Genomic DNA, 22,896 nt, shown 5'->3' with positions numbered 1-22,896 from the left:
ATGGCTATTAATGAGAGGCTATACATGATTCAACAACGCTGCGAGTTGCTTTCACTGTGACCAATGATGGCATAGGACTGTACGCCATATTTCTCATTGACATCTGTAATCGACTGTCTGCTAAGACATTGCCTTCAAACTAACCAATTGTAGAATCTCGTCGCGCCACTTCTCGGCACATTTCTCCATATTGCTTTTGAAGTAGCCAATCATACAGTAGCGCACTCGTCGATCACGCCAAGCATTTGCCGTACTGTACCTGGGGACCCCGAGTCCTACAGAAGTTAGATTTTGCTTCAGAAGTGTCCAATGACGAAAGCAGGAGACATGGAGTTGGTCATCAAAACTTTGGCTGGATAATGTTTGTTACCGATTGGACAATTCTTTAGCAACCTATACGATCAACAGGTTGACGTGTATCTCTGAGGTGGACTCGTTGCTACTACTTTATTCCTCGCCAATAATGGTATAAGAACCAGAGTATGCCTCTCGATACCAAACAATCTCTTCCAACGAAATTCGTAACAACTTATCATCGTCCCAGAGCAAAGCTTTTACGTACAACCATCTTTAACCACCAACACGATGCCTACTCAAGAAGAGACAAAGAATCTCGAGGTCATCGGGGAGTACTTCGCCGAGTTTTGGGGCAAAGGCAACCCCGATATCGTCGATAAGCTTTGCGCTGATAACTTCGTTATCAACTACCCGATGCACGGTCCTCGATATGGAAAGGAGAATGCTAAGAAGATGCTCTCAGAGTTCAAGGAGGTAAGAAGATACATGCGGTATTGGCTACCTAACCGCTGACATGGCCACGACAGGCATTTCCCGACATCTCATTCCATGCCTACCAACATCCCTTGATCGCAAGCGGGCCTTATGTGGTCGGGCGTTGGATCGGAGGCGGCACTCACACTGGAGGTGCTTTTGACGACCTTGCGGTCGGTGCGTTGGAACGCCCGAATACGGGAAAGAAAATCTATTTCTCCGGCACAACCATCTTCACCCTCAAGGATGGCCTCATTGTGGATGAGACTGGCGAGGAGAGTGCTCTCACTGCTCTTCAGCAGCTAGGCTTGGTTCAGGAGCCGAATCCTGGAAAGGAGGTCAAGTATCTCCATGAGTAAAGGGAGCTAAAGAGGAGAAGGAGAGCTCTGGGTACCTAAAGAGCGTCATTCTGTCTAACTATTGGTAAAACAGCATTAGGAACTCCACTACACCCACCTTTGTTCAACTGTTTAATGTATTTTCCTATGACAAGTCGCGTTCATGTTGTCGATTTGTTCGTTGGATCTCCTCTCGTTATAACGTACACTAGAGACCCGGCTCATCTGCTTTAAAAGAAACTTGATACGCGTTGGGCAGATATCAACTATTGAGTACTCGCCGAAGACATGAGCCTGGTGTTTCAAATGCTAGGTGGCAGCTTCTGGTTGATGAGAATCGGTTCATACCAAGGTTGCCTAATATCATGTTGGGACGTGATGTCTACTACTTACAGTGGTAGTTGAGCTCTCAACTACAACCACTCTTGAGGAGCCTGAAAATAAGATGCTAACTTCCTGGGCTATCGGTGTGGTTGGCATGATGTAGCTTCACCGACATATCCAACTACCAGTCAGTCCTGTGATGAGAAGATTCGGCGGCTTGGCAGGTGAAACCTCACCGCACAGTACCTCAACCCCCCCGAATCACAATCTCCCTATTCATTGTTGGCCGAGATGACTAAAAGTTCATAGATTTCTATCGTCTGATACTTGAGGTTGCCGTCCTGAGTAAAGACTATGTACTTGATGCTCAACTTATACCTTTTATACATTACTCAAATCATCAATCCACAGCACTTCCTCATGACAAGTTCAGTTATTCCTGTAGCCCTAGTACACTGTCCATTTCTCCTTCTCCCCGTCGCAGAGAGGTGTGCGATGAAAGTGGCGTCAAGGACTGGGCCAAACGCAACCGGCCAACACCTCTATTCTAAACACCGGATGACCAGGAGAACTCAACATGAATAGGGTTATGATCAGACAAGATGTTTCCATCAGGCTGAACAAAAACCTTGGATGCGTAGTTGAATGAAGTGGCTGTGAGCTTGACTGAGTCACCCGAACGGTAGCTGAGGGTCATTATTAGGACATATACTTGTCATGTTCAAAGACCGACAACTTACAAGACTTTGTCGACAATCTCGCACTTGTTGTCTGCTGCCGGCACTTTGCAAGGATCTGCGGGAGCACCAGCCTGGGGGTACGAGCCGCTTCGGATGAGCTGGACCCAGCTGTCGGTAAAACCGGCGTCGGTCAGCTTGTTAATGCTGCGTCCCGAGTTGGTCCACCTATCATTGGTATCACCAGCAATGATGACAGGCTTCCCCTTGGAGTTGGAGTTGACCCAGGCAAGAATTTGGTCAATGCCAGCAGAGCGGGCATCGATATCGCCCTTGTCAGACCTAAACAACCCAGAGGTTAGTACAGGGACGGCACCAAATATTTCCTTCTGTAGACGTACCCGGCATCAGCGTGGAGGTTGTACAGGTCAACTTCGATACCATCGATGGTCATGCGCATATAGGTGAATCCCTTGGGGGTCAAGCAGTCGCCAGAATTCAGGTTGCATTTGTTCCACCTCTTCCGGGCAAAGTTGGCCCAGTTATAGTTGGCGACAGTGTTCAAGCCATCGCCGAACGGAACACCCCCAGATGTCGGAGTGCGGTGGGGATGGTTGTCGGTTTTGTAGATGTAGGCATGATAGTTGAAGTCTTCCTGCATATGAACTACATCGTATGCCTGCTTGGCAAGAACAGAGCCGATAGTGTTGGCGTTGGTGCCCTTGTCCCCTGGGACCTCGTTGTTGTTGAAAATGGGAGGTAGTCCGGCCACGTTGTATGTCAAGAGGTCGAATTTGCCAGTCGCTTGACCGGATGACAGGCCGCCCAGGCACAGAGCGACAGTCAGGAGCTGCGAGGGAAGAGACCGGAGAGACATTATGAGCTGGTGAAGACGATAGGTGCCTGTAATGGACAAGTCAAACTGGAACAGCACGGACAAAGCCAGCATAAAGTAGCTCGCTCTGACCGGCGGTGTCGCATTGGGATCAGCAGGGATCCTTCCGATTCGAGGTAATACGCCGTTCGAGTATAGGAGATGACAAGGATGCTAAGACGAGTTTCTACTCCAAGCACCATGCATGCCGTGTCGTGTTGATGGAATCAGGCAAGACAGAAAGCTTAAAAATGGCTCTATTCGACTCAATCTATCTTTGTTTGAGGCACGGAGCGAGAATAGAGCATGTGACTGGGCGCAAAACACCCAACTAGCTTGTGCATTACCTACCGAATGCGGTAAACGTGTCCGTCGTCACCGAGGTCCAGGGCTAAGAAGACGCCGCGATTAATCCGGCCAGTCACGCGAGACTGTCTTATAATGCCGGTCGAATGAGTCTTTTTTGACACTACACGTGTTATCTAAGAGGAGCCCAACTTTGGTGGTCGTAGCTCGTATTGAAGGGCCACGTCGACAAAAGTCCCGCTATCAGGGTAAGTTGCATTAGAGGCGTGCTTGCGCATCTTGGCGCGAGCGGACGAACATACAAAGGGATAGCTCATCTCCGAGCCTGGCCACAGGGCAATATTATATCATAAACGGCAGCATATTGATACCCTCTACATTGAAAGCCTTCATCCTAGCCAATAATCAACAGCACCAATATTAATGCCATGTGCATATCAAAGAGCGACACTGTTTTCCTGTACATATGCTTTGTTTTGTGTTGACAGAGACACCATTGCTGTGCCAGAGCTCGTTTCACTTGCTCTCCACAACCTGGGCCCTCAACGCAGGGCTTCGGATTTTCGGTGGCCAACGCTTGCCATCCTAGCTCTATATTGACGATATCTCTACATGCCACAACATGGCCTTGTAGCCTCTTCCATCGTGAATGTTTAGGGGTGGTAGAGCCTTGAGAGGCCAAGTCAGCCAGGCCCCCTCTGTTAATCTTCTAAACCGGCTTAGCCAAGTATTAGTAGACCTCATTCAACCCGCACAAGTGACAAAGGCTATCCAGGCTCGTGTTGGACATAGTTCTTGGGTTACCGGGCGAAACATGTAACCATTTCGTAGCTTTTCTGCTCAGCGCTCGCGTTGGTACTTGAACTACAGAAGTATATCTCTAATAACTGACCATTAAGCGAGAAAAACGGTGCTTACTCGTCTTCCATTGGGAAGTTCTTTGGCGACAATTGAATTCCTCTAGTTGTGAAATCTGTGCTCTAAAGTATGTCGAATATCCTTCACAAGACGATATCACTTATCACCGGAGGACTCTTTCTGAACCAGCCCAAGTACGAAGCTTGGTCGTCTATTTGGAGATATGCAAGCAATTCTTGAGGTATTCTTCCCTTTGGAGTGAACAACCGGAAATAGAAAACTCATTTGTCGTTTTAGGATACCCACATGGTGCATATAAGATAGACGCCATAGTTAGGCAGACTATTTCAACTAGAAAGGAGCTATCAGCATCCCAATCATAATCGTAAGGTTATATTTACTGTCTAGCGTCCCAGTTCTTGTTTCCGAAGGATTAAATGTAGGATGTCGTGGATGCTATTGCCTTGTTTGAAAATATCAGAAAAGCTACTGTGCCAAATCTCCAGACGTCCTGTTACATTTGATACTGTCTCGGATAGCTAGCAGCAAAGACTGAAGGTCAAGACAACGTTCCTTCACACTCAAGGACGTTGAAAATTACGTAGACTCCCTATATTCACATTGCTTTCATGTAAATGAATCTGGTTGACATGTATTGCACGAGGGTGAATAGAGCTGGCTAGCACACTGTTAGCTGCAAGGACAGGCCTTCTGAAGCAGCCAGGCATCTCCGGATAGCCCGTCCTCTCTCAACAAATACAGGCCCTCCTGGATCTCGGTATCGGTAACCGCAACCATGCATCAACCGATCCTCGAGAGAGGGTGTATGTATGTTGGGGGCTCGCACGCGCTATTCCCGCGAATGTTGCACGACACGCGATGCCTTTGAAAGAGTATAGTGGATGTTTCAAACAGCCAGAGACGCAATCATCTACAGCGCTGTTCCAGGGCCAGTACGTTAGAAGCAAAGTAGTGTGAAAGCAAATGCTGATGGAAACAATTGCAGAGAAAACGACCCCAAGTTGGATATTGGTCCACTGCCCTGGAGTGGCTGAGTAAGTGCTGCGCCCTCATCTCATCTGCGGCTTTTAAATCTGACCGTCTGACTCAACAACTCACTCACCGTCTTGTTACACCTGTCCCTTCAAGTCAGAGAAGATGCACCTAGAAACCACCATCGGAGGTGATTGCGATGCCCGAGATGAGCCCAATCCAGGCTTCAACAACGACGACGTGTCCCACTTGATATATGAGCCTCTCAACCCTACCATTGATGAGATCCGGCTGCTCGCTCTGCATCCGGCTTCGCAGGTAGATTCAACACTTTTCTGTACCCTTTCCTATGCATCCCTTGCTGCAGAAATTCCAGAATATGAAGCCCTGTCTTACGTGTGGGGAAAGCCCAATCTCTCAGCATCCATCTTGCTGAATGATGTCAACTTCCACGTCACTCCAAGCCTAGCATCTATTTTATCCGCTCTGCGACTCGAGAACCAAACCAGAGTCCTCTGGATTGATGCCCTTTGCATCAACCAGTCGGATGTCCAGGAGCGCAGTCAGCAAGTTGCCCTGATGCGCAAGATTTACTCTTGCTGCCGACAAGACATAGCATGGCTAGGCGAGCTGCCAGACAACGACCCAGAACCTGAGCCCGCTTGCGATAACCAGTATAGATTCCGTCCGCAGAGATCGACTGTCAGGGAAGGGATGGAATTTATGTATCAGTTAACGCAAAAGAACCCCGAAACCCTCAAGTCACTTCGAGATAAGTTCAACAGCCTATTCTCGGGTGAAGACCACTCCCCCCCACGGCAAGATGGTCTCGAGCATTTTCCAGACTTCCTCCTCGCTCACAATGACCAAGAGAAGCTCTCAGCTCTCTTTCGCGGCCCATCTTTCTGGTGGCGACTCTGGATTGTCCAGGAACTATCAATGGCACCCCGCGTGGTTCTGATGTGTGAGGGAGCTGAACTAAACTGGGATGCATTGTCGACTTTGTTCAAGGATGAACCGTATTTTGACGCATTCCATACCACGGACCATCACGGGGGCTATAGATATTTCAGCAGCATATTCTTGAAGGTTAAGCTAGTCGAAGACCAGCGCCAATTGTCCAGCAGTGCCCTTCCAACGCGAAATCGAAATGAGTCGAGCCTGATGGATGTCCTAGGCCGATTCCGAAACTTGCAATCAACAGATCCAAGAGACAAGATATATGGATTGCTTGGCTTGGTGACGCAAGACCACGGCATCGTCGTCGATTACTCGAAGCCCTTGCGCGATCTGTATAAAGAGGCGACTCTATCGATTATCAACCTCTCCAAGAACTTGGATATCATCTGCCAGAACCCCTTCGAACGCGAGGGTGGGCCATTGGTACTTGGACAAGACGAGGATGCAGCTCAGGCGCCAGATATGTTTCCTTCCTGGACTGCCGAGTTTCATCTGGGACGACCCGACTGTGTTTCGATCCTTTTCGCGCAACGCGGCATCTTCAAGGCTGGTTCAAGGCAACTGGAGACGCCATGTCGGCTGCTAGGTCCGAAGAAGGATGTGTTGATCGTGAAAGGGAGCGTGCTGGGCCGTATCGGGCCTGTCCTCCAGGGAGGCTCTCCCAACTTGAACGTACGGACCGAAGCGACCGAAATTATGAGAATGTATCTTGGACAAGATGCTCTCGATGACCCTAGCCGACATCATTACGCGCCAGTCATCGGCGGAAAACAAGTTTCTCCCAAGGAGACGATCATCCGGGCTTATTGGCGCACGCTGGTCAAAGACTGCACAGCGCCCCCGAGAATGCGACGTCTACTCAAGTCAGAGATTGAGTCTCTCGATCCCATCAACCGAGACCATCTCCAGGCCGGACAAGTACTTCAAACCTTCCAAATCCCCTTGGACGAGAGCAAGTCCAGGTCAGCATTCTCTTATCACACCGGAAATGATCCCGACTTCGCCGAAATCGAGGAATCAAAGAATTTGGAGTTGACATTCTTGCCGTGGATATCCTACTCGGATAGGGACTGGATGTTCACCGTGGCTGACAACGGCCTTTTCCTCCTCGCCCGTCCAGGAGTGAGACAAGGCGATGTCATAGCAGTTTTGGATGGAGCTAAAATTCCCATGGTGCTTCGCAGGGCTGAGACAAATCACGAACATCAAGACCTAGGAGAGGTCTATCAGGTTGTTTGTTCAACATATGTTCATGGGTTCATGAATGGTGAAGCCGAGATAGGGGTTTCGAAAGGCTGGTTAGAGAAGAAGGATTTCCTGATCGCTTGATTCAAACTGGCTGGAAGCATGATGCTTATTTTCCCGCCACTGAAAAGCAGTCCACCGCAGCGCAACGTGGCAACCCCTTTCACAGAAACGATGCGAACAGACGGCGTCGAATTGAGCAGATAGAGATCACAGAAACCAATCAGAGCAATCTATGCACAGTAAAATTAATGGCAGAGCTGTGCCGTACATGTCACTGCATGTTGGATTTGCATTGCAAACAGGCTTGAGGCTGCTGGTGCTCATCGCTCTTGATGGTCCTGCCTATCAAAAGAACTTGACGAGCGAGCAAGCTGGTGAGTGGCGCTTTTGATGTTTCGTAAGAATTATTGCGTGCAGCCGGGGACAGTACGTGATAAAGAAGAGGCACCGAAACTCACTGGAGTTGAAAGGTCAACCGCCGCTTCGAATTATTCCCTACTTTTTTCTCGGACAAGCCTCCTCACTGATACGTGCTTAATGAGTAACGGTAGGGGGTTATTACCATCTACCTACTGGATTAGGGATGGATCTGACAAGGTGCAGGGCTTGTGATTAGCGAGAACCCATCTGGCAGTCCCCGGCCTATCAGCTCCAATCCTGGCGAGGGGGTTTCTGTGCGCTGAAGACGGTCTCTCGGCTAAAGGAGTACGAGTCAAGGTTTCCTGCAAGCCAAAAATAAAATCATAACCAAGATGAGAGGATGTTGTCGACTACCACCACCCACATATCATGGCCTACGTCTTCTTCACCGCATACTATGAAATATACTGTTCGTGGCCAATTCGACCAATAATGAGTCTATCAATTTACACACACATGCAAAACCAATGGCGAGTAGGAAGGATGATTGATGATCCGAAGGTGGCATCATGTGAACCACTTTCTTCCCCGCACCTAGGGCAACATTGATAGAGCCTCATTTCTCACCGAAGTAACTGCTCTAGCGAAACAGAGACTAGAATCTCACTGTCCGCAGGATGAAGGTATCTGGGGTATTTCACGTGCTGTTGACCGCGGAGGTTTTCGGGATAGCTGCCACTGGTATACGCTACCAGCTATCCTTGCCCCTTCTTGATACTGACTGAATGTAGCTACAGGGCCTCTTCACGATGCCAGCGAGCATTTCGACAATGGCGACATCCTGACCATTCAGAAAAACTTCAACGGCTGGGTGAACCCTGAGGATCTGGTCCCCATGCCACAGTGCATCGCTCAGCAGGATCAGTCGGCTTGGCTCAAGACCATGACAGCATGTACTCACCTACGTTGCACCTCGCACTTCGGAATCATCTGCACACACCGTCAATGGTTGACAGAGTTGAGCTGCCTCAGCACCGAGTTCTCCCCCAGTGCCATCAAACCATACCTTCCGTACTGCAGCAGATCCATCCTCGCCAAGGCCCAGCTATACCACTGGATACGCAACGCCACCGGTCGAAGGTGGCTTGTGGATGTTGGCGACGCGAACAGGCTGCAAAACCTCTGGCCATCAAGCTTGATTAGAGGCATCGCAAACTTTGATGTGGCATACAAGGCGCCAGAATGTCTAGCAAACTCGCTTTCGGTTTCAGCGGCCGAGTCATTTCAGCACGTGTTGGCATCTTGCAGCTTCACGGACGCTACGCAGCACACAGGCAACGCCAATCGTCCATGGGAATATAGCAAGCCCTTGCGATCCATGACCGCTCTGAGCTTCGACACCGTCGGCTACGATCTTACCGGGGGGCATATCAGGCCTGGGGAGTACTTTGACAGAGAGTGCTTCTGCAGCACCTTCACCATCGGCGCGGAACGAGAGCCATGCCCAGCATCAGATCCTCTTGACTTGACCATGGAGCGGCTGTGGTTAAACGCCACTTGCGGATCGGCATCCCTACCTGGCAATTGGACGGCGCAGCTCAAGATGATGGGGTTCACATTTATTCCCGTCCCAGACTGGCACTGGCCAACATGCGTCTCAGATATGCCGAGGCGTGTAACGGACCTCACCGATCAGTGTGCAACCGATGCCTGCCAGCTCGATCCTGACGGCTACTGCCAAACCGGACGTGCCATAGACAGAGCCTGCTTCTGCCGCAACATTGAATATGACTCTTGCCAAGGCTCTTGTCAGACTTCTAGGACCCGGATAGACTACGTCGAGTGGCTCCACGATCTTTGTGACGATGTGGAGGGCTGGCACGGTTTGCCAACAAACTGGCGCGAACTGACCGTCCTTCTACCCCGTGAGATGATCCCATGGCGATGGGCCGTCAAGCCAACAAATAGCTCAAACGTCGATCCTATCGCGGGGCCGGAGTCCGGGGAAGCAGAAGAAAAATGCGCGTCAAATGGGTGGAAACTAGGAAGCATTGTCCTCGTCAACGTGGCGACTCTCCTTGCTGCATTCTTGGATCAAGGGCGAGGGGAGCACCTCAACACGGTCGACTCGGTATCACACTCGCAACGGCTACATTGGCCGCTCAAGGGAATTCTCCTCGCTGGCTTACCACTCCTGGCGAACTGGTTCAATGCGCGCATTGTGCAAAGCACCCCTGGCTATGGAGCCGTTCCTGTTTTCCAGCTAGCGCTCCTGTGGTGCTCACTTCCTCAGCCTGATCTGTCTGCCGTTTTACCATCTCGAATCCACTGGCATGGAGCAAAACTCTGTTCCTCGACAGCGTCCTCTGTAGTCGCGAGAGTGATCCTTCAGGTTCCGGCATCCTATCACATGTTCCTGACTGTTGACTTTGCCAGACGACAGGTATTTAACCTCGATAGTATAACGAACGCGAGAAAGGGACATATGGCTTTGCTCATGTATATTGGAGCGCTCATATGGCTGCTCACTGTCGCAGCATCTTTCATCGAAGCGACTCGCTACATGTACAGAATCGGTTCACTTTCTTGCTCCGATGGAGCGGACTTACCGGACTGGCATAGACGCAAGTACGCAACTGCTAACAACCAAGATATGGGTATCTTTGAAAGCCTACTGGGACAGCCGCAACCGAGAATGCCACCGAGTCGGAAAGAGGAACAGTATACAGAATATGGCACTTTCTCAAGTGGAGGAAAAGAGAACAAGCTTCCCCAGAAAATGCCTGCGATGCTGTTCACTGTTGTGGCCAGAATGATGCCCTTTGTTTGGATTGCACAATGGCTGTTCTGGGTCGGGTTTATCGGTCTCAGCTCTGAAGAGTTCGTATACGTTCGCTACGCGGTTTTGAGCTGCGCGGCTAACCAGATGCAGGTTCTGTCTGCCCAAACTAGAAGTTCTCACTACCATCTGGGTGGCTGCGTCAATAGGAGATGCTGCTATTAGATCGTACCTATAGACATGGGCCCCGTCGTGGGCCGAGAGTGGACCCCGTTTCGGTCTCCGCCCCGGATTCGACTCGGAAACGAAGCCCTTCTTTTGATCCCTTGGGTAAAGGAGCAAATGATTTGGACCCATACACAATCTATCTTTGCAGTATCCTTACTTGCATGACGGTGCACAATTCCTATTCACTGAGGGGACCCTTGGGCGACCCGCTCGTTGTGATATCAATCAGCGGGTTTAATATACTATGTATCACATACAGGTTAACGGGTTCAAGAATATACTCCGAGTTCTTGTTTCAATCCAAGGACGACTGGATGAAGCTAGTTGCAGAGATAGCTTGTTTTTCGGCTGACGAAAAGGCAATGTCCATTATGAAGGTGCGGTGAAGTGCTGCCGAGACAGCAGATACCGTCAACCAAATCCATTGGGGGCAAAGTGGTATCGGGGTGTATGAGAGAGTGCTTTAGGAGGTGGCTCGGTGTGGACGGGGCGTTAGGCTCTGTTATCATTTCTTGGAGATGGTTTGCAACCTGCCTTGGAAGTAGAGTATATTGGATTGAGAATAACAATCTTCTCCCCTGTAATCATCTCCTTATACACGGGTCTTAAGGTGTGTTCCAAGGGGCGTCCCAAACAGGAGGGTAGCTAGGCAAGGAGCCGCAAAAAGCCCGGCTCAGTAGTCTTTACTGCGTTTTCAGTGGTTCTCGGTATTCTGATATGCTCTCCCGGCGCTAGGATCTCGTGTGCGCGACGATGAAACTACCAGTCGGGTGTCAAAGGCGTAGTAATCGTAGGACAAAATACGCCAGTAAGAGGCACTTAGGCGCAGCGCCATACGATATCAAGCAGACGATTAGAAGAAGACACGACCGGCGGCGAAGGGCTCATCCTTGATAAGACTGTCGAGAAGAGGATTAGATCGAGATCCCAAGTCCCTTTCATACAGCATCCACTCGGCAACTGAGTCCCGAGATTTTATCTCCAGCCTCCTTTCTGCTCCAGTTGATATTCAATCACTCAAAGTCACAAAAGTTGGTCTGCGTGCTCATCCCGTCTTAGTCTCCAACCTTGCATCCACGTTAGGTTGTAAAATCAGGTGAGAAGTTACCTCTATCTAATCGCAAGATGTGTTTAAACCTCTTGCTGTGAACACCATTGGATGCCCGTAGCCAAACAGAGTCATTCCAGTGATAAATTTCATCATGGCGAGGTGGAATGAAGGAGTAGTGCACTATAAACCCATATCATCTGACTTCGGAAGTTGCGTCAAACGCCACGTCTCCACGGGAGATATTGGTTAGCTATGGGATTAAATAATAATTATTTATATTAAGATAGAATTATTTATTGTATTTAATTATCGCCTTAGTATTAGATTCGCCAAACCGGCCACATCGAAGCCGCCAACCTACAAAAAAATTCTAGAAAAGGAATACAATAGCATAAATAATAGTCAGCTATAATATTCTCATGAGGAAAATAAACCAAGACCAAATTAGCTTATTATCTAGCTATAAAATAGAAAATGCCACTTAAACTCTGAGACATAAAACCCATCTCCCTCCGACCTTATAGCTTTCGTTCCTTAAGGCTCTATGCGTAAGCAGGTCTCGGCTTACCTCTCCTGTTAATCGACAATAAAATTCATTCTAGTAATAGAGAGATATAGATCCCTTTTCTTTCTAAGGCAATATGATTATAGCTATTAATTGGTTTCAATTGTATTGCGTGAATTTATGTGGTTGATTTATTGCAAATTTTTATCCTAATATTTAACCGACGTTTGGATTTTGACCAAGACTTTCACTATGGTCTCAACCCTCGCCCTACACGCAACATTGATCAGAAAAGAGGGACGTTGGCTCTAGGGGGGCAGGGAAGCAATTGGCCAGAAGGATGTTAATGCGCAGGCGGTGGCCGAATCGGTCGAGAAGTGGTGGTCAAGGAGGGTCGGCACGAGTGAAGGCAAGGCATTGTGGATCATGCGGCAAGATAGGTCATAATACAAGAACATATCAGATAGTTGTCACCATATCTGTAGAATAGTATAGCGATTAGTCTTAATCAATCGGACGATTTGTTGTGTTTTTATGGCGATTTCTATCTGAAAGAGTTAAGAACAGCATGTTCTTTCATAAGATTCCGTCCTAGGTTGTATACGATCTTCTGGCTCAGTTAACCCATCGAGGGCCGGGCTCCAACTATAATAAAGAACACATTTCTAGGTTGTATACAGTCTGACCTCATGTCCCGTCTGCTGTCCTTGGGCAAGCAGCTTCTTGTTCTCCTTCTTAAGCAAGAACTTCATCAGCATAGACGCTGCGATGCTAAGGGCTGAGAACGCCATCATCAGTAGCATGGCCATGACATAGCGCGGCCCATCGGAAGCAGGGAAGAAGTAGGGACTCCAGATATTGCCGAGCTGAGAAAGTAGGTTGATGATTGCTGTTGCGCAGGCTCGTTTCTCTGGTGTCTGATTGAGTGATGATGCGGCCCACGAGTATACAGCGGCGTTGGCGGCAAAAGCCCCGGAACAGTAAAGAAAAGAGGCTGTGTATCGAGCCGCATTGCTTAAAGTCGCGACTGAGATGATGAAGCCGACGATTGCCACCAACATGGGACCACTGATATGGTAGCCGCGCTCATTGAAGTGATCACTGGAGTAAGCCACAAGAAATGACACGACTGCACCAAACAGGTACGGGGGAGCTGTGAGGACTAGTGTGATAGTTCGAGACCCGAGATGCATAGAATTGACGATGCTATCGTGGATATGTATTTAGTGACTTTACATCTGGACCTCAAAGCGAACGACTCACGTTGGAAAGAAGTTGTTGAAGCCATAAGCAGTATGGTTGGCACATAGGATAATAACCTGTTCAAGTTAGTACAGAGATGACATACGGATTCTTGACCTTTGAGAAGAACTCACGAAAATCCAGGTTCTGATGTCTTTGACAGCAAGTCCCAGACCATGCCACACTGTCCTCTCAGTCTCGGGAAGTGAAACACGGTCAAGGGCAATGCGCTGTCTAGCCAAGTGTCGCTCTTCGTCGTTAAAGAGCCATTTACCACTACCAGTCTTAGACTCTGGAAAGTCTGGGAGGAGAACAAACGCAAACAGGGCAGCTAAGACGCTACCAGCTCCCTCAAGGATGAACAGCCACTGCCAACCATGTAGGCCTGCCTTGTCAGATAGACCCGCAAAGATACCAGCTGCGATGAGCCCAGAGAAGGCGGTGGCCAGAACAAGGCCCGAGTATAAGACTGCTGTTCGGAGTGCGAGTTCCTTTCGAGTGTACCAGGCAGAGAGCATGAAGAAGGCCTAAAGTCAGGAATTCTGTGGTTAACCCGGGTGCAATCATAAAATATCGTAGCCCAAGAGCTGTAGGAGGTGACATACCCCAGGGAAGAAGGGTGCCTCAACTATTCCCAAAAAGAAGCGCACTGCAATAAGGCCGGAGAAACTAGTAACCCCAGCAGTAGCTGCTGACACGCACGACCAGACCACGACGCAGGCTGGTAGGTAAATGCTTGGCCGGACTCTAGTCAAGATCATATTCGAGGGTAGCTGTGCAAGCATGTAGCCCACGTTTAGGATCGAGACCGCAACGTTGAACTCATTACCAACGAGTCCGGTGTCCTCTTCGAGTTTGTCGAGACGTGCTTGCCTGTAACGCAGTATGTGTCAGCGATGAATACATTATAGACTGAGTTTGGGAGGATAGTAAGACTTGCGCAATGTTGTTTCTGTCCAAGTAGTTGAACATGTAGAGGATCCAAACAATGGGCAAAAGTGTCATGTCCAGCTTGCGAACAATTCGCTTCTCAGCAGTCCTCCACTCTGAGCTCTCATGATGACCGAAAGGGCTTTCCGTCAACTCCGCATTGTGAGTGTCATGTTTCGAGACCATCTCGGCGTGGAATGAGACACTGTCCTCATTCACAGCTTTGGGCATGGTTTCATGTGACTTCTCCGTAGTCATCTTGAGAAAGAGGAAGATAGTGGCTTTGAAATTGAGAAGTAAGGTTAACCCCACAAGATAGTCTGTGGCTCAACCATTCCCAGGCAACGGCGTTGGCGGGCTATTATATAGTTATCTTCCTTGTTCACAAATGCAACTGGATCTTACAGGGGAGTCCGATCGTGCTCATTGAGTCGCCCGGAATGCGGAGACCCCGGATTTTGCTCACCAAAAATGGGAACGAACAAGCAAGGTAGCATCGTTTGCGGGGTTGAGGAAGGTGAATGGTTTGCCTAGAAAACCTTGAGACTAGCTGATGGAATTAGCGTTGTTCTGGGCTAATATCGGACTTGAACTCTGCGGAATTGGTGAAGAGGTTCACCGATCGGACATGCGATCGGACATGGGATGGCGCCGGTCGGATAGCCCGCTGGGCAATAGCGTCGGGAATAGGTCAGTTGCGTCTCATGGAGAAGTCATGAGTACTGTTTCCATGCGGCATCGGAAACTCCAATTATCTATATAACTGAGGAGTTTTGTAAACCGATTAAGTGAAGGTTGACAATAGAGTACAACCACGACTAACACATTAATTGGCCAATTGATCCTGATCTTGTTTAACCAGTCACCGCGCAACAACGCACCTACCCAACAACATGACGTTCAACAACAGAAACAGCAATGGTAATAGTGATGCAGCCCAACACTTGTCGGCTGCCACTAAGTTGAGACGCCATCTGGAGACTGACGAAATCATTGTTGCTCCTGGTGTCTACGATGGCTTCAGCGCCCGCATCGCCAATGAAGTAGGATTTGACTGCATCTACATGGTGAGTGAACATGTTTCATCTCTCAGGCCGACCATTTTGACTGAATTTGGGACAGACTGGAGCTGGTACCTGTGCGTCTAAACTAGGCCAGCCCGATCTTGGTTTTGCATCACTTAACGACATGCGAGAACACGCCGAGATGATTGCCAACCTCAATCCATCGGTACCCCTCATTGCTGATGCCGACACGGGATATGGAGGACCCAACATGGTCGCTCGAACTGTGTCGCAGTATCATCGCTCCGGTGTCGCAGGCTTGCACATCGAGGATCAAATCCAGACCAAGCGATGCGGCCACCTTGGAGGCAAGGCAGTCGTCGATATCGACACCTTCACGCAGCGTATTGGTGCGGCTTACCAAGCTCGCAAACAACTAAACTCCGATATCGTTATCATAGCACGCACCGACTCGCTGCAGACACATGGCTTCGATGAGGCTGTCCGGCGACTTCAAGCAGCGGTCGGAGCTGGTGCTGACATTGGCTTCCTCGAAGGCGTTACGACGGCGGAAGAAGCTCGCAAAGTTTGTGAACTTATGGCACCCACGCCTATGTTGCTAAACATGGTTGAGCACGGAGCGACTCCCTCTTGGACGCCTGACGAAGCCAAAGAGTTGGGTTACAAGATGGTCATCTTCCCTTTTGCTTCAATTGGGCCTGCCTACCAGGCTATCAAGGATGTGTTCGTGAAGATCAAGCAGACAGGAAGGACTGGACTGGAGAAAGACTTTACACCTAAAAAGCTATTCACTATTGTTGGTCTGGAAGAGGCCATGGCACTGGACATTGCGGCGGGAGGGCAGTTGTACAACAAAGTCTAGAGTTCACCCAGGTTTTAATGGAACCTATCCTCATATCTGCTTGAAGAAAGGGACCATAATTATATAGAAATACAGCAATAAACCTTGCTAACCAGCTAAGCTTAATCCATTCGTATCAGGTAGCCCGTCTTGAGTACCCTGAACAGCTGAAGTAGGCTAGTGTGATTTTCATCTCTGGTGTTGCTAACGAGGCTTACGCAAGTATGATGATCGACTTCCCCGCACTTCGAGTCCGACCGGACATTGCTCTTAGTACAAAGGTATGTACCAGCCTGCTTTGAGCTGGAAACGTCCGCCTCGGACATTAGAGAGCTCATTTTCATCGGATTGCAGAACGCCGTTGGCCGGCATTCACATCCGCCGATGAATGCCGATGCGTCTTCGGGCCAACCTGACGGCCAGCCAAGACGCGGAACCTCGAGACCACGCCGCAACGGCGCCGGCACCGACAATGCGGATGGATCTTCCGGTCGAAGAAAGGCTTGCAACGAGTGCAAGCAGCAAAAGGTACGTTATCCTAAACTTGTGCGGTTGAAACACCTCCGTCTGAGTAATGTCTTAGCTGCGGTGCGACCTCACTTATTGTGACACAACAAATCTTCCAGTTTGTAGCCGATGCAACCGCCTTGGACTGGAGTGCAAGATTGAGCTTGGATTTAGGAGAACAAGAAAGCGGAGGTACGTAACAACATAAGAATAGATGTCGTCGTCTTTGTTTACCGAAACTGACTATTTAGACGGTCGGTCGACTTGGTAAACGAGATCCGCGATTTGAAGAAACGGCTGGAGGAAGCTCAGGATGGCTCCAACACAAACCCAACATTAGAGACAGCTCAAACCAGGCCAACAAGTGAGATGGATTGGGCACTACCCGCGACTGCTGGAGGTCTTCTACCCACCCCCTCGGTTGACGCAAACCTGGGTCAACTTCAACTCGATAGCAGCCGTTCGACCGTTCCGCCTATGCAACAACCACCTCCGCCCCCGATCCCTGTCGATGAGTCCCCTACAGCAACAACCGATGCTACAGAACATTCACGTGCTCCTGGCCTCACTACCCGACCTGTTATCGATGAGCCTGGTCCGCACCGACGCTTCTCTAGTTCCCGCCCACGTCCGCAGGCGCTGGGTAACACGGCGCTCTCGGTCGAAGAGATTGAAGAGCTGTTCAATATGTATGGTCCACGATGTTCATGCTGATGGCACCACTGACAAGTCTCTCACTCATAGTTATCGGACATCGTATCATCCTCATATGCCGGTTATTGATATCAACAGATCTCCTCAAGAGTATTACCACCTATCTGAGCTTCTGTTTTGGACCATCATCTCGGTCGCCTCTAGGCGCCTGTCATCCCATCCAACATTATTGCCCAAGCTCGCTAGAAGCGTAACGGATCTCATGTGGAAGACACTGCGGTCCGTCTCCTACTCCATAACGACAGTCCAGGCATTGGCCCTCCTCTGCACCTGGCCCTTCCCGACAAGCAGCAGCACGGCAGACCCGACTTTCATGCTTGTAGGAACAATGCTACAAATAGGGACACAGATAGGCCTGCATCGTGCTCTTAGTGCCCAAGACTTTTCTAAAGTACCTATCAAACTGGAAGCATTAGAGTATGCTGAATGGGTGCGAACCTGGGAGGCCTGCAACATTGTAGCGCAAAGGTCAGTCGGCCAGGGATTCTATCATTGCATGTGCTAGGCGAACAGTTGCTGATTCACTCTGCTCAGTGTGAGTGTTGGCTGTGGCCTTCCCATATTCGTACAGACACATGATGGTCCTTCATCAGTGACCCAGATGACAGAGTTGTCAGATTCCCCCGCCCCAGACCTGTCGCTTGTTTACCGTCGTCGGGTAGAACAATTTAGACTGAGGGTATCCTCTTCCCTCGAGCGTCATGTTCCAGAAGATGGGGATGGTGCTCGTGCAGATGAGAGGTTGACCTTGTACCGTCTACTTAACATGGATTTAGCCGATCTAGAGTGCGAATGCGGCCCAGAAAGAGGTATTTCACGCCCTTCGTTGATTTTTCCTCTTTGTCGACAATGGTTAAACATGATCCAGCCTTGAACGTATGGTACCTCACAGCAGCTAAGCTGCATCTGCATGCATCCTACCTTCTTGACGATGCCACTACGGATGGTTACAAAGACAGAATCATCACACTCTATCTCACAGCGCAACGTCTCATAGAGCTAAGCATCGACAAAGCCACGGAAAAGACAGGGTTCTGTCACTACTGCCCGTTTTTTTGCTACCAAGTCTTTACTTGCGCTGCATTTGTGGTCCTCAAGATTCTAATGAACGGCTATTTCCGCTCCATCATCGATGTCAGTGCTGGCACAAAGAATCTCGAAGCCGCCATCGCCGCCCTCCGAAAGATCAGCGTTGTGAACAACGACTTACCTGCCAGACTCGGAGACGTCATTGGCTTCTTCTGCGCGCTGCCTGACACAACCGTCGTTGGCGGTGTGACCATCGACGACTTACGCTTACGGCAAGTGAAGAACAGAATGAGCATGAGTGTAGTGTACGACTGCTTGTGGACATGGAGACGATACTTTCAAGAGGAAAATGAGAAGGACGTGGGGGATGCCCCCTTCGCGGCTCAAGACAAGTCACCAATTGCACCCAAGTTGCTTACAAGCATGCTGACATATCTTAATACAGATAATTGTCACTCCCGAAGATCTGCAAAGATCTTTCAGCTTCGATATCCCTATGGAGATAGGTGGCTTCCTGGATAGCCTTTCCTTCTAATAGGGGACAATCCACACACCCAAAGAGCCAAGCGCAGTGTCACCAAATAGACCAACATTTCCCGAGGTTCAGCATCATCAATGTATGGATAGCTGCATGAGTTATCCATGTTACATCAACTACTGGTCAGCTTTGTCTTACCCCGATGCTCATGGGGGAGCGTAAGCTTGACTTGCGACCATTCATGAAGATTTTATTCGGTTCGCCGTACGACACACGCATGTTGAGCTTGCAATCACCACCAAACTATTCCGATCGTACATGATAAACATCAATTACGGTCATCAGCTAGATGTAATGTGAGAGACAACCAAGACCATCCCACCGTACCCGGCGAAGCCCATGGTGGCTTTTTACCGTCTCTCTTCGTCATTTCTCAGCCACATGTCGCTGGTGGCAGGAATTATGCTCTCTCTTTCACTCTGTCGCACTCAATGCTCGACAGCCCTCTTGCAATGGCTATGCTCACTTGCGCCTCGGCTCTGTATGTCCCTTCCAGTATCCTTGTAGGTTTCCCATGTGGACAGGGATCGGTCAGCGAGGCTGAAAAGATGTATCGGCCAGGTCTTTATTGCTGGGTGTCGTGTGATGTAGAGTGTTGATAAGTAACTGGAGAGAGGAGATGCCCCGAACTAAGGTAGTGCCATCTTAGTGGGTGAATCTTTTGATGTGGAAATATACGAGCGACAGCCTTGCCGATCAACATCCTTGGTCCTCTACTTTGCCAGACTGGGCCCAGAGAACATTGGATTCTTTGGGAAAAGCACGCATTGATCAGCCAGCCGATTTTAACTGCCACTGAAGTGCTAAAGTTGGTGTATTTAACTGAAATTGGCTTCGGCGAACGGGGACAAGACCAAGACCGTGACCCAACCTTCAAGCTACAAGAGGGCATCGCAGGCCATAATTACGCTTTCGTTGTTAGACCCAGCTGATATTTCATTAGTCCCGCCGACACAGAAGGTTGGAGAACAGAATAATAAGAACACTGGGTGTTTGCCGGCAGGGATATCTTTGGCATCGTATGGGGACTTGATGGTGATAGAGGCCAGTAACAACGCCTCGGATTTACCTGCTCCGTAGACGCTACATATGCATGCAGGACTTTTAAAACGTCAGGCATTCACCTCAGCTGATGAATGTCATGTGGGTCATTCATGGCCATTTAGTTTAGGTGTTTCCTGAATCGTCCAAGGTAGCAGACGTTGTGTAGCCCCGAAGACTTATTCGGTTTGAGATGCTTGTTTCTCTCTATTCGTTGTTAGGCATCAACCCACCTTCAGTAGATCCGGGCTGTTGGAAAGTGACGTCAGCAGTATCGATAGTGTCATCCGGTGCCGAGAGGAATCGATCGCGAGTTAGGTCTGTACCGCGTGCGGAGGTTGCTTTGATGATTTATGCTTGCGTCTATCAAGAAACTGCCAATATCTATGCTATCTAACACGTATTAGAGGAGTCATCCCGATTTTCATAGTAAACCAGGTCCTCCTTGACGTTGTGACGAAACTGTTCTTCCTCCTCTTTGAGTTGGGCCTTGAGTATCTTGTCCGCTTTCCATACCGGCTTCAGCTCAAACAGCCGGTCGATCTTCTCAAGAGGAATGCCACTTGTTTCGGGAATAAGGAAAAAGGCAAACAAGAAGGCAAGGAACGACAGCGACGCAAAGAACATGTAGACGCCATACCCCATACCAGCAAACATCTGTTCGGTGAATCTTGATACCAGAAAGTTAAACAGCCAGTTGCTTGCAGTCGTGAAGGCCTGGGCCAGTGAGCGGAAGCTTGGATCAAAGAATTCCTGTTCAACAAGAATACGTTGTCAGTAGGTGCGTTTAGACACTGCATTAAAGCAAAACGTACAGAGTTGATGACCCATGGAGTACCGTTCCAGGTCGGGGTATACACAGCGGTCCACATGTAGAAAAAGAAGATGGCAGCAATACCGCTACCAGTCAAGGTCTCCTGAGGATGCTTGGTGGGTTCGACGACGTAGATATAAGCACCAATAACCCACATGCAAATCGAACCAGTGATACCACCAATGAGCAACAACTTCCTTCTTCCAAGCTGGTCAACGAGGAAAAGTAGCCACACAAAAGTCATGACTGCCTTGATGACACCGAAGATGCCAGTCATGACGTTCACAGTGTCGGGCTGAACGCCAATGCTCTACAAATGGTTAGCATGTTGCTGTCCCTCTGGCTGAGAGCTTGGTGGACAAGGACAGCACACTTACAGAGAATATGGTAGGCGAATAGTAGTTGATGGCGTTGATACCCGAGCCGTTCTGCCAGAAGAAGAGCATGCAACCCAAAAAGAGACGCCACATCATGTTCGGGCGCTGACCCAGGGCCTGGAAGGGCTTCCATAAGCCAACGCCGCCGACTGCCTTCTGGGCTTCAAGAGCCTGGTCGATAGCTGTCACCTCCTCGGTGATGTAAATGTCGGTAGGAGATAGTTGTCTGATCCAGCAGAGGTTGTCCATGGCTTGCTTGCGGAAATCATGAAGGAAAAGCCAGCGAGGAGATTCTCGGATCCACACGGACCCAACAAAGAGTAACCCTGACGGAATTATCTGGATGGCAAAAGGAATGATCCATTGTTTATTGCTTTCGGGGAGGTGTTTTTCGACGCCGTACTACACATGATCCAACGATTAGCCTCCAAAGAATGGACAAAGGGAAAGACTGCATGACTTACGTTGATCCAAAAGCCTACCAAGCCACCAATCTGCCACCCAAGCTCGTACAAACCCACGAGCCGTCCTCTGATAGCTGGCGGCGCAAGCTCGGAAAGGTAAATGGGGATAATGTTCGAGGCAATACCGGTGCCCAGACCCGACAGCACACGTCCCGCATATAGGATACCAAGGCCACGGCCTCCATCGGCACCGCATTGAAGGCCAGCTCCCAAAGTAAAGGTGGCTGAAGCAATGGCTAGACACCACTTGCGACCGATCCAGTGGCTAAGAATGTAGGTAAGAAGGGCGCCGAAGAAGGCACCAGCAATGAAAAGTGAGACTATGTTTTCGCTGATCAGGTTGCGTTGCTCGGTAGTTTTTTGATCAATGCCAAACTCCTTCTGAAAGGAATCGAGTGTGATTGTGGTACCAATGAAGGCACTCGTGTAACCAATCATATTGGAGCCACATGATGCCACGAGGGCGAGGACATAAACTCGCCAGTTGTACACAACTGGGGGCGTTGGTCGGTCTTCGACAAGCGTAAGAAGACCCATGACTGGTAGGTGAAGGGTAGGATAAAGAGAGAGAACAAGTTGGGAGGCAGGAAAGGTAAAAACGAAGATGAATTGGTGAGATGAAACCGGTGCGACAAGACGACAGATATGGGATGGAGACGATGAGGCTGGGGCCCCAAGTTTTGCCCCAGGCTCCAGTCAATGTGGGCATGTGGGTTAACGAGTAAAGACTTGTCCATCATCTACGTTGCAAAGAACTCTATCTTCTGGGGCGGTAGGTGATTCGAACATGGAGCTACGAGGCGGAGAGCTCGGAGGGATTTACGGTTCATGTGGAGTTGGAATCCGCAACGTTTCCACGGTGGAGAGGAGCTAACAGTCGCCGTCGTGAGTCCAAAACAAGCGACTCTACATTGCTTGATGACCCATAAAGGGTAAGCTTGACAACAAGCTGGAATATTATCAGTCACGATAAGATTGGACGCCAAACGAGGAATGATTCAAATTCTGTAGATAATTTGAGTAAGAGGAACAAAACCAATCTTGCCGCTATCATCCTCTGTTGAAGAATTCAACAACTCCTCGAATATTCTCTGGATTGGGT

General features: G+C 49.4%; 8 protein-coding genes across 8 annotated transcripts; 5 read left to right on the top strand and 3 right to left on the bottom strand.

Moving 5' to 3' along the window:
* Positions 1 to 585: 585 nt before the first annotated feature.
* NCS57_01450500 (uncharacterized protein) lies at positions 586 to 1,130 on the top strand (the record flags this gene model as incomplete). The annotated part of the gene is made up of 2 exons (XM_053064107.1): positions 586 to 771; positions 825 to 1,130. The coding sequence occupies 2 exons, from the start codon at positions 586 to 588 to the stop codon at positions 1,128 to 1,130; spliced, it is 492 nt and encodes a 163-aa protein (XP_052906390.1).
* An 850-nt stretch (positions 1,131 to 1,980) lies between these two features.
* Positions 1,981 to 3,005, bottom strand: NCS57_01450400 (uncharacterized protein; the record flags this gene model as incomplete). Its single annotated transcript, XM_053064106.1, has 3 exons — positions 2,512 to 3,005; positions 2,174 to 2,452; positions 1,981 to 2,119 (listed from the first exon to the last, which is right to left on the bottom strand). The coding sequence occupies exons 1-3, from the start codon at positions 2,985 to 2,987 to the stop codon at positions 1,981 to 1,983; spliced, it is 894 nt and encodes a 297-aa protein (XP_052906389.1). The 5' UTR covers positions 2,988 to 3,005.
* Positions 3,006 to 5,306: 2,301 nt separating this feature from the next.
* Positions 5,307 to 7,430, top strand: NCS57_01450300 (HET domain-containing protein; the record flags this gene model as incomplete). The annotated part of the gene is made up of 1 exon (XM_053064105.1): positions 5,307 to 7,430. The coding sequence occupies one exon, from the start codon at positions 5,307 to 5,309 to the stop codon at positions 7,428 to 7,430; it is 2,124 nt and encodes a 707-aa protein (XP_052906388.1).
* Positions 7,431 to 8,386: 956 nt separating this feature from the next.
* Positions 8,387 to 10,726, top strand: NCS57_01450200 (uncharacterized protein; the record flags this gene model as incomplete). Its single annotated transcript, XM_053064104.1, has 3 exons — positions 8,387 to 8,450; positions 8,501 to 10,589; positions 10,642 to 10,726. The coding sequence occupies 3 exons, from the start codon at positions 8,387 to 8,389 to the stop codon at positions 10,724 to 10,726; spliced, it is 2,238 nt and encodes a 745-aa protein (XP_052906387.1).
* Positions 10,727 to 12,937: 2,211 nt separating this feature from the next.
* Positions 12,938 to 14,702, bottom strand: NCS57_01450100 (MFS domain-containing protein; the record flags this gene model as incomplete). The annotated part of the gene is made up of 5 exons (XM_053064103.1): positions 12,938 to 13,478; positions 13,536 to 13,591; positions 13,649 to 14,041; positions 14,120 to 14,387; positions 14,455 to 14,702. 5 exons carry the CDS (start codon positions 14,700 to 14,702, stop codon positions 12,938 to 12,940), a joined length of 1,506 nt encoding a protein of 501 aa, XP_052906386.1.
* Positions 14,703 to 15,337: 635 nt separating this feature from the next.
* On the top strand, positions 15,338 to 16,331 carry NCS57_01450000 (Methylisocitrate lyase; the record flags this gene model as incomplete). Its single annotated transcript, XM_053064102.1, has 2 exons — positions 15,338 to 15,511; positions 15,567 to 16,331. The coding sequence occupies 2 exons, from the start codon at positions 15,338 to 15,340 to the stop codon at positions 16,329 to 16,331; spliced, it is 939 nt and encodes a 312-aa protein (XP_052906385.1).
* Positions 16,332 to 16,694: 363 nt separating this feature from the next.
* NCS57_01449900 (Zn(2)-C6 fungal-type domain-containing protein) lies at positions 16,695 to 19,082 on the top strand (the record flags this gene model as incomplete). Its single annotated transcript, XM_053064101.1, has 6 exons — positions 16,695 to 16,838; positions 16,894 to 17,009; positions 17,069 to 17,506; positions 17,562 to 17,999; positions 18,066 to 18,340; positions 18,400 to 19,082. 6 exons carry the CDS (start codon positions 16,695 to 16,697, stop codon positions 19,080 to 19,082), a joined length of 2,094 nt encoding a protein of 697 aa, XP_052906384.1.
* Positions 19,083 to 20,532: 1,450 nt separating this feature from the next.
* Positions 20,533 to 22,331, bottom strand: NCS57_01449800 (uncharacterized protein; the record flags this gene model as incomplete). Its single annotated transcript, XM_053064100.1, has 4 exons — positions 20,533 to 20,892; positions 20,955 to 21,263; positions 21,331 to 21,732; positions 21,795 to 22,331. 4 exons carry the CDS (start codon positions 22,329 to 22,331, stop codon positions 20,533 to 20,535), a joined length of 1,608 nt encoding a protein of 535 aa, XP_052906383.1.
* Positions 22,332 to 22,896: the final 565 nt, after the last annotated feature.

This window comes from Fusarium keratoplasticum, chromosome 13 (genome assembly GCF_025433545.1).
Source record: "Fusarium keratoplasticum isolate Fu6.1 chromosome 13, whole genome shotgun sequence".
NCBI lineage: Eukaryota > Fungi > Ascomycota > Sordariomycetes > Hypocreales > Nectriaceae > Fusarium > Fusarium keratoplasticum.
This window is presented reverse-complemented; position numbering and strand designations above follow the sequence as displayed.